The sequence below is a fragment of the Equus asinus genome, chromosome 13, assembly GCF_041296235.1.
Source record: "Equus asinus isolate D_3611 breed Donkey chromosome 13, EquAss-T2T_v2, whole genome shotgun sequence".
Classification (NCBI taxonomy): domain Eukaryota; kingdom Metazoa; phylum Chordata; class Mammalia; order Perissodactyla; family Equidae; genus Equus; species Equus asinus.
This window is the reverse complement of record NC_091802.1, coordinates 35,846,424-35,860,475: the sequence shown is the minus strand read 5'-3', so window position 1 is coordinate 35,860,475 and position 14,052 is coordinate 35,846,424. Positions and strand designations below refer to the sequence as shown.

The 14,052-nt window shown below is 43.6% G+C and overlaps 1 protein-coding gene across 4 annotated transcripts; it reads right to left on the bottom strand.

Annotated features, from left to right (window-relative positions):
• Window positions 1-4,176: 4,176 nt before the first annotated feature.
• Window positions 4,177-11,441, bottom strand: ANKRD40CL (ANKRD40 C-terminal like). Of its 4 annotated transcripts, none has more exons than XM_044744696.2 (5): window positions 11,302-11,441; window positions 10,729-10,861; window positions 8,012-8,077; window positions 6,868-7,043; window positions 4,177-5,852 (listed from the first exon to the last, which is right to left on the bottom strand). In XM_044744696.2, the coding sequence occupies exons 2-5, from the start codon at window positions 10,766-10,768 to the stop codon at window positions 5,709-5,711; spliced, it is 426 nt and encodes a 141-aa protein (XP_044600631.1). In that variant the 5' UTR covers window positions 10,769-10,861; window positions 11,302-11,441; the 3' UTR covers window positions 4,177-5,708. The 4 variants fall into 4 exon arrangements, with proteins under 4 accessions (XP_044600631.1, XP_044600630.1, XP_070339113.1 ...); XM_044744695.2 differs by lacking the exon at window positions 8,012-8,077 and adding an exon at window positions 7,896-7,973; XM_070483012.1 differs by lacking the exon at window positions 8,012-8,077 and adding an exon at window positions 7,929-7,973.
• Window positions 11,442-14,052: the final 2,611 nt, after the last annotated feature.

Here is a 14,052-nt window from a genome sequence, read left to right as displayed (position 1 = left end):
TCTCTGTGCTTTATAATTTCCAGATAGTACCATCAGTTTATAAGTAGAGAAACTGAGTAAGTGGGTTAAATGACTTCCCCAAGGTCATATGGCTCCATGTTGTTGGAGAGCTAGCACATGGAATCTAGGTCTCTGCCTCATGGTCAAATGCCTCACTGTTATGATGAGACTATTCATTCTAATAGGTATAATGAACCATTACAGAATTTCCTAAAGCACCTTCCACCAAGCTTTGGAAAATAATGAAGCCGCTACTTCAGAGGCTCCGTATGAGATAATGTTATGGGGACAGAGCACTCCTGGCTTACCTAGCTGACCGTGGAGATGCAGCAGGAGGTGAATGGGTTATCTCTGAAATTTGTTAGAGATGATTGACATAGGGTTAAGATGAGATGGGAAACAGTCTTACACAAAGTCAGCCACCTCTCAAGTACTACGTTGTGTAGTTTGATGAGATTGTGGTTGTAAAAGTAAAGGACTGAAAGTGATAGTTTACCATGTTCTGTTACTAAGTATAAAGAAAATCAGAAGACAAGACATTTGCTAAATTATTAAGGTGCTAAAATGCCAGATTTGTTCTGTTCTGCTTCATCTAGAATCAGTAGCTAACTTATTTCAGTGAAGTACAGTAATGAGTTCATGAAAGTCTTCATCTTCACCTCTACAGACAGATCTGTAGATCACTCTGAAGTTATGTAGGATTTGAGCGGGAGGTCTGGTCCCTTAGGGTGTCCATGACTAAGGTCTGGTCTTCGTTGTAGAGATCTAGATGTTGGGTTACCCCAGATACCCCAAATTTATCTGGCTCAAGAGGAAATGATTCTTACTAACCATATTAACAAGAATCCAATATAGAGGCCATGTGCTAATAGAAGAAATAACGTTTCTGCCGTGCAGACCAAAAAGTTGTCAGTTGGTTAATGCAGATTTTTCTCTTTGAAAAGCCTTAAGGGGAGCCACTTTTTATTAATCAGAAGATTATTTGATAAGATTACAGTCAGAGAATCTATTGATTTTTTTTAACTTTTTAGTTTGGAAAATTTAAGACATACACAAAAGTAGAACAGTATAATTAACCTCTCTTAAAACCAATCACCAGTAAGGCTCAATGGCCAGTCTTCGTGTGTGTGTGTGTGTTTGTGTACATATATTTCCTGCCCCCTATCATTTTCAAGCAAGTCTCAGACATATCATTTAATCTGTAAATACTTAAGCATGTAATCTCTAAAAGATAAGGACTCAAAAACTAGTTCAGTAGTTAAAATAAATTGGATGAACTTTCAGTTGCCCAAAGTCATCAACTGTAGTACTGGTCTGATAGCTTACTTTTCACTGTGCCTCAAAGGGACCAGGTAATTGAGTCTGCTACTTAGGCATCCTCCCCTCTGCAGTGTAGGGAGAGACTATGCATGCGTCATCTCCCTTTATGTGAAGACATATTTTTCCTTCAAACGTCACAATGCATTTATTTTTCAGTTTGGATTAAAACAGCTTTCTTGCCTTCTTGAGCTTCTAAGATTGCCCAGCTTAGGTGTTTACATCTTCTCCTTGTAGACAGCATTACTTACCTGCAGGATCTGTCTAGGTTTTTTCAGTGTAGTGTTGCAGAGGATAACTGACCCTATATCCAAGGTCTACGAACACTTTGATTACATGTGGGTTGACTTCAGCCACCTTCTGATTAAAGTTTCTAGAGAGGTTAAAACTGAACAGTTTAGGATGGAATTTTCTTGAGCTTGCATACATTCTGTGACTTTAAAAATGCATTGTAGATGAGCTGTGTGACTATTTTTAAGTATTCTAAAGTGCATGAAACAAACACTTGAATTTATTATGTATCTTTTCTGTGAGATGTTTCTTCATTCAGGGTTTGTTTTCAAGTTTGAGTTCTGATTGAAGTTTAGTTATTTATGAAAGAACCCCAGGCAACTACTTTTTTAAACTTTTGTATTGTAATGCTTGTACATGGTTCAAAAAAAACCCAGTAGAAATGTTTAGTGATCTGTGTCTCCCTTCTGCTTCTGTCCCTTCTGTTCTTCCTCTCCAGGAGCTACTACTGTTAACAGTGTTCTTCCAAGTGGTGGTTTTTTTTTTGTGGGGAGGTGGGGGGGTGTAAGCGTATATGTATAGATCTTTTTTATATATGATAGTACGTCATATGTTCTGAATCTTGCTGTTTCACTTAGTATATTTAGAATCATTTATTTTGAGAAATAGGAGATAGCACTTTGAAGTTTAAAATTGTAGTTTTTAAAAGTACATTTCAAGTAAACCAAAGCAGAGAAGTAAATGTAGTTTTCATTGTTGTATCAGATTTTGAATTTCCTCTTTTAAAAATGCAGCTTGAGAGTTTGATAGTTGATCTATTTCTTTCCCTCAGCCGTCTCAAGTAGGTCAGTTGTCAACAGCTTTAAGAATGTTTAGGAACAACAGCTTTGGCAAACAACTTGGCATAAATGGCTGTGCCGTAATTTCTCTTGTGGCTATTTCACCCCTAGATACATACCATAGAGAGAAACTTTTAACATATGTGTGCCAGGAGATGGATGTAAAAATGTCATAACAGCATCGTTTGTAATAGGAAGAAAAGGAAACAAAAATAAAAACTGGAAAGACCCCAAATGTCCACCCACAGTCCACTGGATAAATATTGTGGTATATTCCTACAGTGGAATTCCACAGACGTCAGACTGAACTACAGCTACATATGTGAACGTGGTTGAATCTCAACATAATGGTCACAAAAGGAAGTTACAGAAGAATACATCCACTATGGTTCCATTTCTATGAAGGTCAAAACCAGGCTGTCACATATATATGTTGTAAACAAAAGAAAAGTAAGGAAATGATTAACACAGAATTCAATGTTATCCTTTGCATTGGAGGATGGAGGGAGATGAGAACTGTGGAGGGCAAGGAGGAGCCTTCAGAGGAACTGTTGGTGGTGCTCTGTTGCTAAAGCTGGGTGGGTGGTTTCTTTTTTAAACTATGTTGATGTGCTTTTGTATATATGATGTTTCTTAATAAAATTTAAATTTAAAAAAAGAATGGGAAAAGGTCTTGGTGTAGGTAGTGACTAATAAAGTAGATAAATAAGTATAATGTATTTCATGAAATTAACCCTTCAATGAGTGGCAGATTTAAGAGGTACTGTGCTTTGGATGCCAGCCAAATTTAGGTTCTTAATTGTAGTTCTTTAAAAAGTTAGAAACAGGACCTAAATCTGGGTTTTCTTTGTGATATCTTGTTTTTATCTTGATGTAATTTTCATGTGGGTGTCAGGCCAAAAGCTGATGCTTTTGTACTGCTTGTCTAAGCAGCTTCCAAGGAAGCTTTTCTCAGACTTAGGCCATTCGAGGCTGGGGTGAGAACAGCCAATACTCCTGACCCATGTGTCAGCATGTCCCTCCCTTTGTTCACGTTAGATTGTCATGCTAGAGAGGCTGCTGCTACTTTTAGTAGGGTACCTTGAAGTGTTAGGAAAATTTGCCCTTTAGAAGGGAAGTGGTTGAAACTTGAAATGTACCTGCAGGTGCATAGAATTCACATAGTTAAGGCCTTTTATCAGCAGTGGCCCTCTTAGCACAATCATGCTCCCCAGGTGAGACTTGCACCCCCCCCCCCCCCCCCCCCCCCCCGAGCTTCGTGAGCTCAGGGCTTAGCAGTGAGTTCATTCAGCGCATCCCTGAGTGCTACTTTCGGGCCAGGTGCTTTTCTCTGATACCTTGTGTCCAACTGAACGGAGTAGGGGCAGCTCCTTACCCTATTGAAGTCTGCCCTCCCAGCGACTCCCCTTAGGCCTAAGAGTGGTGTAGGAAGGACTTCTGCTCTGAGGAGAGTGGAAGAGGGCAGCGCTGTGAGTTACTAGTCACCCCATTGTAAATGAACATAGGTTGTGAACAACTAAGAATTCTAGATCATTCCATATTTTAACGTAAGTATGTTCCGGAACTTTTTAGGATTACATTCTGGTACCTGGTTCATTTCAGTGATTTAAAAATATTAAAATGGCATAAAAATCTTTTAGTGAAATTGCACCGTAATCAAATTAATTTTTGCAATCTATGCATGAAGTGAAAACTGCAATAAAAATTACTCTTGAAGCTCTTCAAATTTTTATTCTTCATCTGCAGCCTTAAGACTATTCATGTTATAGAAAGATTTTCTTTTATTTTTGGCACAGGCTGTGTTTATTAACTTGGAAGGGATATTGAATTTGCTGGTCAACTTTGTGAATTAAGTTGCCCTCATTGATCTTATTGTAATTAACCACTAGGCAACACATGTGTAGGCTGTCAGGATAGTGTAAGCTTTCCTTCCAATAGTAAATTTTTTCAAATTTATTCTATCCACGTTCACTTAAAAACACAACCTAAAAATCTAATTTTTCCACAAATGATGCTTTGGGGCCATTAACATGACTAACCCTGAGCCCCTTCCTAAATTTTCCTTATTCAAAACAAAAACTGAAAATACCTTAGGGTGGTGGCACTTGGGGACCACAATCCTCTGGCATTGGAACACTGAGCACTAGGTGCAATTGGCTTTCGTTAGAGGCCATGCTGTATTTTAAGAACACGTGAATGTGACTTGGATGCTGAGCTTACATTCATGCGAAGGTCGCTTCTACCATAAGAGGCCCATGGATACCTAGCAGATTGCAGATTCGATCTCATAGTCATTACATTCCATGGATGAAATGGTACACACTTCTGCACCTGCCCTATTTAAAACATTTTCTCTTCTTTGAACAATTGGGTGAGAAATGTTCATGTAATGCCTGTGTCCCTTCCTCACCCTTCATCAAAACTGAGCATGGAGAGTTTGGAGATTAGGGGACAGCGGCCTGTTTCATGTGCTGGGGAGACAAGGAAGACACTGATTGCACAGAAGCTCTCTGGTATTTTATCCCTCAGTTCCATAAGAGTTAGAGACAACTACACAGTCTAGGAGTAATGGGTGTGTAAAGAAGTGACAGTGTGGTGTGTGTTAATAAAAGCGTGTAAAGGAGGTCCAGCAGCTACATGAATGCTTCCCAAGTATAAGCACTTGTTAACTAGACGTTAGAGTTGACCTAGAAAGATTCTAGGCAGTGTGGTAGGGAGGCACCTGGTGTGGAATGTGACGACAGCCCACCTTTGAGCTAGTTGTTAGCTTGTCAGCTCTGGTTGGTTTCACCTGAGTAGAGTTCAGTGCTGTGGGCTGTGCCTTGGACATTCTGCAAGTTGTATGAAAAATAGCCTCAAAGGTAGTTGCTCAAGTCATATAAGTCATGCCATTTTGTAGGTAGATTAAAGGTGTAAATAGGAAATGATAGTATGACATGCATTTAAAAACAAGGAGTACTGGTTGAAGCCCTGTGCCAAGTGGGTCCCGGCCTTCCCAGCTGCATCAGCGCAGCCTCCCCCTCCAGGGTTCATGTGAACAGACCCTGGCCATTTGTCCTGAGCGAGTCCCAGCAGTGCATACCTGTGCCTCGTTAGGGTTGAGGTACAACTGTACAAAATAAACATGCATTGGTAAGTATCATAATACTTTTGTTATAGTTCTATTTGTCAAAGCGCTTTGAACTTACTCTTCTCCCAGCCCAGAGAAGTTGGAGATGAAACAACTTTCTGAGGCACACACAAAAAGTTAGCACACTGGTACATGCATCCAGGCTTCATTGTTTAGAAAATGCTGATTCCAGTTTTTAGTTTCTGGGACTTTTAATAAGTCATCTTTGCAGCGTTACTGTTGTAGCAGGGCTTCTCTATCAGAGACGGTGTGTATTCTATCAATTGAGAGCTCCCAGTTTTCATTAAAATGAGTTCAACTTCCTGCAAGTCCCGTAGTCTTAGAATGTCTTTGTCCTTAATATGGAGAAAAAATTGTACTGGTTTATAAATACCACATGAAGTTATTAAGATAAAAGCTTTAATAATAATGGCCAGGATCTTGGGTTCTTGCCTAAACTCATAAGATATTTCTGCATTGTTTTCTCTATTTATGATAAAACTGAGTAAATACTTGAGACCTTTTTTCTTTTTTTGGTCCCATTTGCAGGGACCAAAGGGGACTATAGTCCCAATTTGGTGCGTTTCAAGAAAAAACATTAGGTCAGGGCTTTTTTTTTAAGGTATCTAGAAAGTGTGATCATCCTGTCACTTACTGTTAGTTTACAAAGAAGATAGCTAGCCAAGACACCAATAAGAATTGCTAAAGGGGGGCTGGTTTGGATCCTGGCTACAGACCTAGCACCACTCATCAAGCCATGCTGAGGCAGCGTCCCACATAGCACAACTAGGAGGACCCACAACTGAAAATATATATGACTGTGTACCGGGGGGTTTTGGGGGAAAAAAGGAAAAATCTTTAAAAAAAAAATTGCTAAGGGCATTTAGAAAGCTTTCTTTTTTTTAAGCCCAAAGAAATGAGATTTTTCTCCTGGCATTAAAAACTGAGGTCTGTATGTTGAATCTGGAAAGTACATAAAAATGCAAAATTTTATTTCCTGAGATTGCAAAGGCCAACTTGCTAAGCAAGTAAGAATGGGTTTGTGTTTTCTGTTCTGGGAGCCATGCCACCTATTGTTAACCAGTCAGTTTTGCAGAGGTTGGAGGGGCCATGTGTTTTGAACTAGAGTTTTAAATTTGGGCATTTGTGATAATTCAGGGAATTTCAAGGGGGGATGAATTGTGTGCGTCTGTAGAAGCACCAGATTGCAAATTACCTAGCTACCATATTGGACCATCCTGCAGTGAGAATTTACAATGTCTTGAATTTTGTTTTTATATTAGAAATGCAAAAGCTAAATGCTTGGCTTTACAGAATATAACTTTACCCACCTTAGAGCCCGGTCTGCATTTAGAAACTTGGATACTCTACCTTTCTGAGCAGTGTGTTTGGTAGCTTTCTGATCTTCTCCACTTGATCGGGGTTTATCCCCAGTTCACAGCAGCTCACTTGCAGCAGATTTTGATAACTCAGCTCCTGTCTGTTCAGTTCAACTTCAATAAAGTCATTTTCTTTGGGGCTCTGAATTCTGACTTTCAGCACCAGCTCTACATCACACGCAAATTCATTTGTAAAAGAAACAAAATACCTGTTTTAAAGCCTTTCAACACTGCCAGTTATTACAGTATAGATAATCCCAAGATGAATAGTTATTACCCAATCATCAAGTACATATCCCAACAACTGAATTATAAGTAGGGAGCTTTTATTGGCATATATAAACTTTGAATTATCTGAGGCTTTTCTTAGTATGTTGGGCAAGCTCTGGGATATATGCCCCATTGTACCCACTGCAAACAAAAAGCTTGCAGTTTGAAACCAGGCTAAGATTTTGACTATGCAGTGGATATTTAAATACATCGCCCAAGGGGGCCGGCCCCATGGCTGAGTGGTTAAGTTCACGTGCTCCACTTCAGCAGCCCAGCGTTTTGCTGGTTCGGATCCTGGGTGCAGACATGGCACCATTCAGCAAGCCATGCAGAGATGGCATCCCACATGCCACAACTGTACGGGGGGGGGGGGTGGCTTTGGGGAGAAAAAGGAAAAAAAAATCTTTAAATACATCGCCCTTGGGCAACACGTGGGAGTTGTTTGTACCATGTTGGTTATTTGGAAAGCTTCAAGGAGATGTGTAGCCCTGGGGCTCTGTATCCTTGAGAAGCCATTGTGCAGAGGTGCAAATCCTTCTGTGTGACTCCTACCACACCCCCATGCCCCACCCCAGGACTTCAAGGTAAGAGGTAGGCCCTGAGAAATAGGATAATTCTACCCTCTTTTGGAGCAGTGGTATTGAGAGTCTTAAAACTTACTGTCCTAGGAAGGGGCAGTATTGACTGGAGGCAGAGGAAACCAAAGAGTGAGTTCGGCTTTGCAATGTGATCTAGGGGCTGAGTCCTCACCTAGACAGGTATGGTTAGGTTTGGCATCATCACCTGGGTCAGTTGGCAGTGGTGGATTTGGGCCTTGTTTATTTTCACCTGAGAAAGGATTAGAGAAAGTTGAGAAACATCAGCACCTTGGCGCTTGGCTCTCTGCCAGTTAGGGGACGCTGGTGCCCCATCTCCACTTCCTGCTCCTCCTCCTGAAGGGAAAAACCAGTCCCAGAATGGGTAGTAATTAGGTTTAGACGTGAAGAATAATTTTCCTTAATCACCACCCAAATCGTGAGAAGGGGCTGAGGCAGTATTTTTAAGTGGTACGTTATCTGGGGAAGAAATATTTATGATCTGTGTGCTTAACTCAAGTTTCTGCTTAGATGTTTTCAGCACTGAGTGCTCTGTGTCTCCAGTTTTCTGGCAGAGTTATACAGTCAGAACGGTCCCCTTATAAGGAGAGGTTTTCTCAGCCAGAGGGAAGAGAGAGGAGTGGACGTTACAGAGTACTTTCCAGGGGGCCGGCCTTGTACATGCACCCTTGTACATGCTTACATCATCCATCCTGCACGTGGAAAGCCTGCTCTGCACCAGGCACTGTGCTAAACCCTGGGGAGATGAGTAAAACAACCACAAAAACCAGAGTAGTCTCTGTCCTGGCCTTTATAAGTTAGCAGGAAAGAGAGATTAATCAAGTGACCTCAAGTAAATGTGAAAGCACCATTGTGGGCGTGCTGAGGATGAAATACACAACAGGACAGCATGGAAGGAGGTCAAGGACGTTCTCCCTGAAGGCTGGGCATTTGAGCTGACATCTGAAGGGTGAGCAGGCATTTCTAGATCCAGAGGGAAGAAAGGGAGAAGATCTTTCCAGGACCCAGAACAGTAGAAGGCCCTGTGTGGGGAGGGAGTGGAGCTTTTGAGAAAAGAAAAGCAATTGAGTATGGCTGCGGGGCAGAAAGCATGGAGGGACAGTGAGACCAGGCAGGCGAGGCCGGTGACGGAGAGACCATGGGATTATGGACGTGTACCCCTGTGTTGTCCATTTCGGTAGCCACTAGTCACATGAAACGAGACATGCTCTAAGTATGAAAGAAACACTGGATTTCAAAGACTTGTGGAAAAAATTTCATTGAAGTAAAACATTTCATTAATTTTTAAATATTGGTTATATGTTGAACTAATTTGATATATGAGTAAAGTAAATAAAATTTATTTTGCCCATTTACTCTTTTTAAATGTGGCTACTAGAAAATTTTAAATTACATATGTGGCTTACATTATACTTTTATTGGACAGCACTGGTCTAGGTGAAAGATTTTTGTCTTTATTCTAGAACAACAACAAGCCATTAGACAGTTTTCAGCTGTCATAATCAGACTTGAATTTTGGAAAAAAAGGCAAATAGAAACCTCACTGTCCTCAAAAGAATCCTATGGGGTGTAGACATTATTGCCATTTTCAGACAAGAAAACAGGCTGAATGGTGAAGTAATTTGCTTGAGTTTGCTCCGTTAGTGAACAGCAGGACCTGGGGAGTGGAGCCCAGTGCAGAAGGAAAATGTGCAAAACGACTTCCCACAAGCTGCACCCCTAACTCGGGGCAGATGGGCCACCCCTCAGGAATTGCGACCTCCCCACCTGAACACACTGGTACCTGGTTGGGGGGTGAGAGGTCCCCGCCTCCTCTCTGCCCAATTGCCCTCAGAACATGCCCTGTCTTCCCCATCTCAGATCGCAACTTGTAGGCATCAGTCCCCACCAGGGGCCGAGGGTGACAGCAGAATGAGGGACTTGGGGGGAGGTTATAGCGGTGGTGGGGTGGGAAGGGGACAGTGGGCTGGGAGTGGCACCACACACGTGAGCCAAGGCTGCAAGCTCCCAATCCCCTAGCACGTGCTCCATTGTCCCATCTAACTTCACTTACAAAACAAAGATAAAATTACTAAAAATTTCAAACCAGCAAGCACAGAGCATTTAATCTCAAGTGTGGGGCCTTTCTGAATGCAGGATCCTGCGCAACTGCTCTGATGGCAGGCTCATGAAGCCGGTCCTGCTTAGGGCTCAAATCATGCTTTTTCCACACTGCCAAATGCCTCCTGCCCAGCTCAGCCCCCACCCAGGACAGAATGTCCCTCCCCTTAGTGCACAGTCTCATTTTCGCTCTTCCACTCTCACTGAGGGCCCTAGAGGGAGCTTAGCGCTGGGGTCTGGAGGGCTGAGGCCCCTCTCCCGGGCAGCCCGTGTAGCAGCTTGTCCTCAGCACCCCAGAGACAGCATATTTGAACCTAGACGATGCCTTCTCCATGTCTCCACTACTCATCCAACACAGAGCTCAAGAACTTCCCCCAGCCTGGCCTACCATGTTTAAAAGCATCTTATTTTTCTGATTAGTTTGTCAGATTCAGATACCCTGTGGCTAGACAGGGTCTTGTAGAGGTCAGAAAGCACGCCCTTTGAAATCAGGCAGATTTGGGTCTGAATTTTTCCTCTGCTGTCTGGTAGCTGTGACACCTTGGACAAGTTATTTAACCTCTCTGAGCCTCAGTTTTCTGCTCTGGAAATGGGATTAACAGTCTCTACCCCACAAGGTTGTAAGAAGCAAATGAGACAGTGCACAGAAAGCCCAACTACTGGCACGTAGCCGGCAATTGCAGGCCGCTATTATTTACTAGCTGTTGATACTTGTTTCCCCCTGAAAGGACCCTTGGTCGACTCGCCCTGCTCTTGACCACACCACTGGCAGAGTAGGGGAGGGCCACAGACCCCTTGGCTGCAGCATCGCCCCTGTATCTCCCTTCCTCAGGCCCCTCCCCAATCCTCCTTGAGGACCATGTTGGAAACAGGACTTCCAGACTCACCTGCGGGCTCATCCCTCATGTCCTGTTGGGGTTCAGCCATGGTTCAGCTCTGTCGCGTCAGATCAGCAGCCTTCTCACACTTATGCATGAGCTCCCGATCGGTTAAGAAGCACTTTCTAAAGCCTCAGTGCATCTGCAGTGACACAAGAAGTTCTTCTCATTAGCTGGTGAGATAGGGCATTTTATAGATAGGCAAACTAAGGCTCAGGTATGTCGCATGACTTGCACAGGATGCCGCGAGTGAAGGAAGGGACTGAAATTCAAGGCTCCCTCCTCCCTCCTCAGGCCATGTCCACTGGGAGACAGTCTAGGCTCATAGTGCTCCCCAAGGGAATGGCGCCCCTAGGAGGGGAGGGCTGGGAGGCACAGCCAGGGGCACCCAGCCATACCCCAGCTGGGGGTCAGCCCTCCTTGGAAAAGGTTAGCAGTTGCTACCTCATGGATAAGAAAAGCCAGACCCCTAGTATCCCTGATTGCACAGGCTCCCCTCCTCCCCAGTTCTCTCTCCCTTTCTCCCAGCCCCTTCCTCAGTAGCTGTGCGTGACAAGAAAGCAGGAAGGCCCTGGCCCATACCTGGGGAGACTCAGCCTTGGCGAGGATCCTGGATTCCCTGATTCCAAACATCAAAATGGAGGCGGCAAGGGCAGGAGCAGGAGGTTCATTGAAGGGTGGGTGGGGCTGGGCAAAGTCCTGGGCAGGGCTGCTGCCTCAAAGGCCAGCTGAGGATAGGAACCTGCGTGTTTGGAGGTGACTCGCATTTCACTTAACCCTCCAGGGACAGAGGACAGCAAAAGGACAGGCCATCAAGGTGGGCCTCAGCATCAGAGTTGTAGGGAACCACGGAGATCGTAGCCCACAGGCTCTCAAATTTAGCTGTGTGTTGGAATGACCTGGGAAGCCTTAAAACCCGCGAGTGTCTGGGCCCCACTCCCCAGCCAGCTCATTTTAACGTGTGGCCAAAGTTGAGAACCACTCATCTGGCCAAACTGCTTAAGGTGTAAATGGGGAAACAGAGGCCCAAGAAAGGGAAATACTCGCCCACAGTCACATGCGCAGCCCCGCACAGGCCTGGGGCTAGATCTGGGCCGCTTGGTTGCCAGCCTGCTGCCACCTCCCCAATATGCGCTGCAGCGCCTTTCTGCCAAGAACGGAGGAAGGGGGCCCCCTGCAGAGAGGAGGAAGCAGTGGGGATCCACCTGGCCTGACCTCCTAAGAATGGGGAAGAAAATGAACTGTGGCCAGCCTGGCCGCCAGGGTGTGGTCAGCCATAAACCCAGCCGTCCTGCACCTCCTCACCCAAGCGGAGAGGCCTCAAGGCGCAGAGGGACTGGAGATGACAAGGCTTTCGCGTTGACAGGGAGCCTTCGTCCATTTCCACTTCACTCCCCTGCTCTGTCCATTCATTCACTCACTCCCCACTCACTGATTCATTCACTCAACAGTACTCACTTGTTCTTGTTTTTCTCTCTCTTTTTTTTTTTTTTCTGGCCTGGGATACAATTCAGGATCATGCATTGCATTTAATTTTCACGTTTCATAAATTTCTTTAATCCAGAAGAATTCTTCAGCCTTTCTTTGTTTTTCATGACATTGAGATTTTTGGAGTCCAAGCCAGTAATTTTGTCTTTTGTCCCTCAGTTGGTTTCGTCTGATGTTTCCTTGTGATTAGGTTCAGATTATGCACTTTGGCAGGAATACCACAGAAGTGACGTTGGGTTTGCCTTAGTGCCTGGTGTTGGGAGGCATCTGTGGGTTTGGACCACTTTAGGGGATGGGAACTTTATTCACTCGTGGAAGGAGGTGTCTGCCAGAGATTTCCATTGTAAAGTTTGTCTTTCTCCCTTTGTAATTAATATGTAGTTTATGGGGAGATATTATGAAACCGTGCAGATACGCTGTTCTTCAAATCTTCACCGTTTAGTTTTTAGAATCTGTTGAAGATTTTGGCTTGAATCAGTTGTTACTATGATGAGTGCAAAATGGTGATTCTCTAATTCCATTATTCTTTCTACACTCATTATTTGGTATTCTACTGTAAGAAAGAGCTTTTCTTCTCATTCATTCATCTATTATCAGTTTGGACCCATGGATTCTTATTTTATTCAATGAGTTGTAATTCATTACTATCATTACTAATTTTGGTGTTCAAACTATTCCAACTTTGTACAGTATCTGCTACAGCTGTTTCCCATATCCTGTGACATATCTCCATCATTTTATGAGCACATTCTTACTTTCTGGCACATCAAGATGTTCTAGGCTCAGGGCCGGCCCCGTGGCCAAATGGTTAGGTTTGCGCGCTCCGCTGCGGCAGCCCAGGGTTTCGCTGGTTCAGATCCTGGGTGCGGACGTGGCACCGCTCATCAGGCCGCGCTGAGGCAGCGTCCCACATGCTACGGCTAGAAGGACCCACAACTGAAAGTACACAGCTAGGTACCAGGGGGCTTTGGGGAGAAAAGGGAAAAAATTTAAAAAATCTTAAAAAAAAAAGATGTTCTGGGCTCAACTTGTATTTTCCCTGCCCTAACCCCAGAATCAGTGATTTCTCCATGGAGCCAGGTTCCTGTCAGTGGAGAACGGGTATACTCGTTCCTACAGGGATGTCAAGAAGAATGCTGCTTGGCCCTTCCAGTGGACAGAACTAGGAACACACATACTCACATGTACACACACACATTTATCTATTTCTGCATATATATATTTAAGACCACACGTTCATACTGATACTTCCAATTCCATCCCCAAGCCACAGGGCTCTCCCAAGCTTTCTTCAATTCCATATTGTAACTCTCTTCTCCAACAGTGGGGAATCTGGTTCCTAACATCTTTAATATATTTACTCATTTGCTCCATTCTACAACACACAGAAAGTAGTTCCAGAATTGCTCATTTGAAATACCCTTAGGTTCATTGCTTGTGTTTGCGTTTTAGGATTCTTCTCAATCCTCGTTGACATTTTTCTGAGTATATAAAACACTAACATGGTTCTAAGAGTCAAAACTGCACAAAAATTTATATTTTGAGAAGTGTTATTCAACCCTCCAGCCCTTCCATTTTGCTTTCTTCTATCCCCTGTAGGAAACTGATCTCCTTAGTTTCTAACTTATCCTTCCTATGTTTCTTTTTGCAAAATTAAACAGACAGATGTATATTTTCTTTTTCTTTAAAGATTTTATTTTTCCTTTTTCTCCCCGAAGCTCCCCAGTACATAGTTGTATATTTTTAGTTGTGGGTCCTTCTAGTCATGGCATGTGGGATGCTGCCTCAGCGTGGCTTGATGAGTGGTGCCACGTCTGTGCCTAGGATCCGAACCAGCGAAACCCT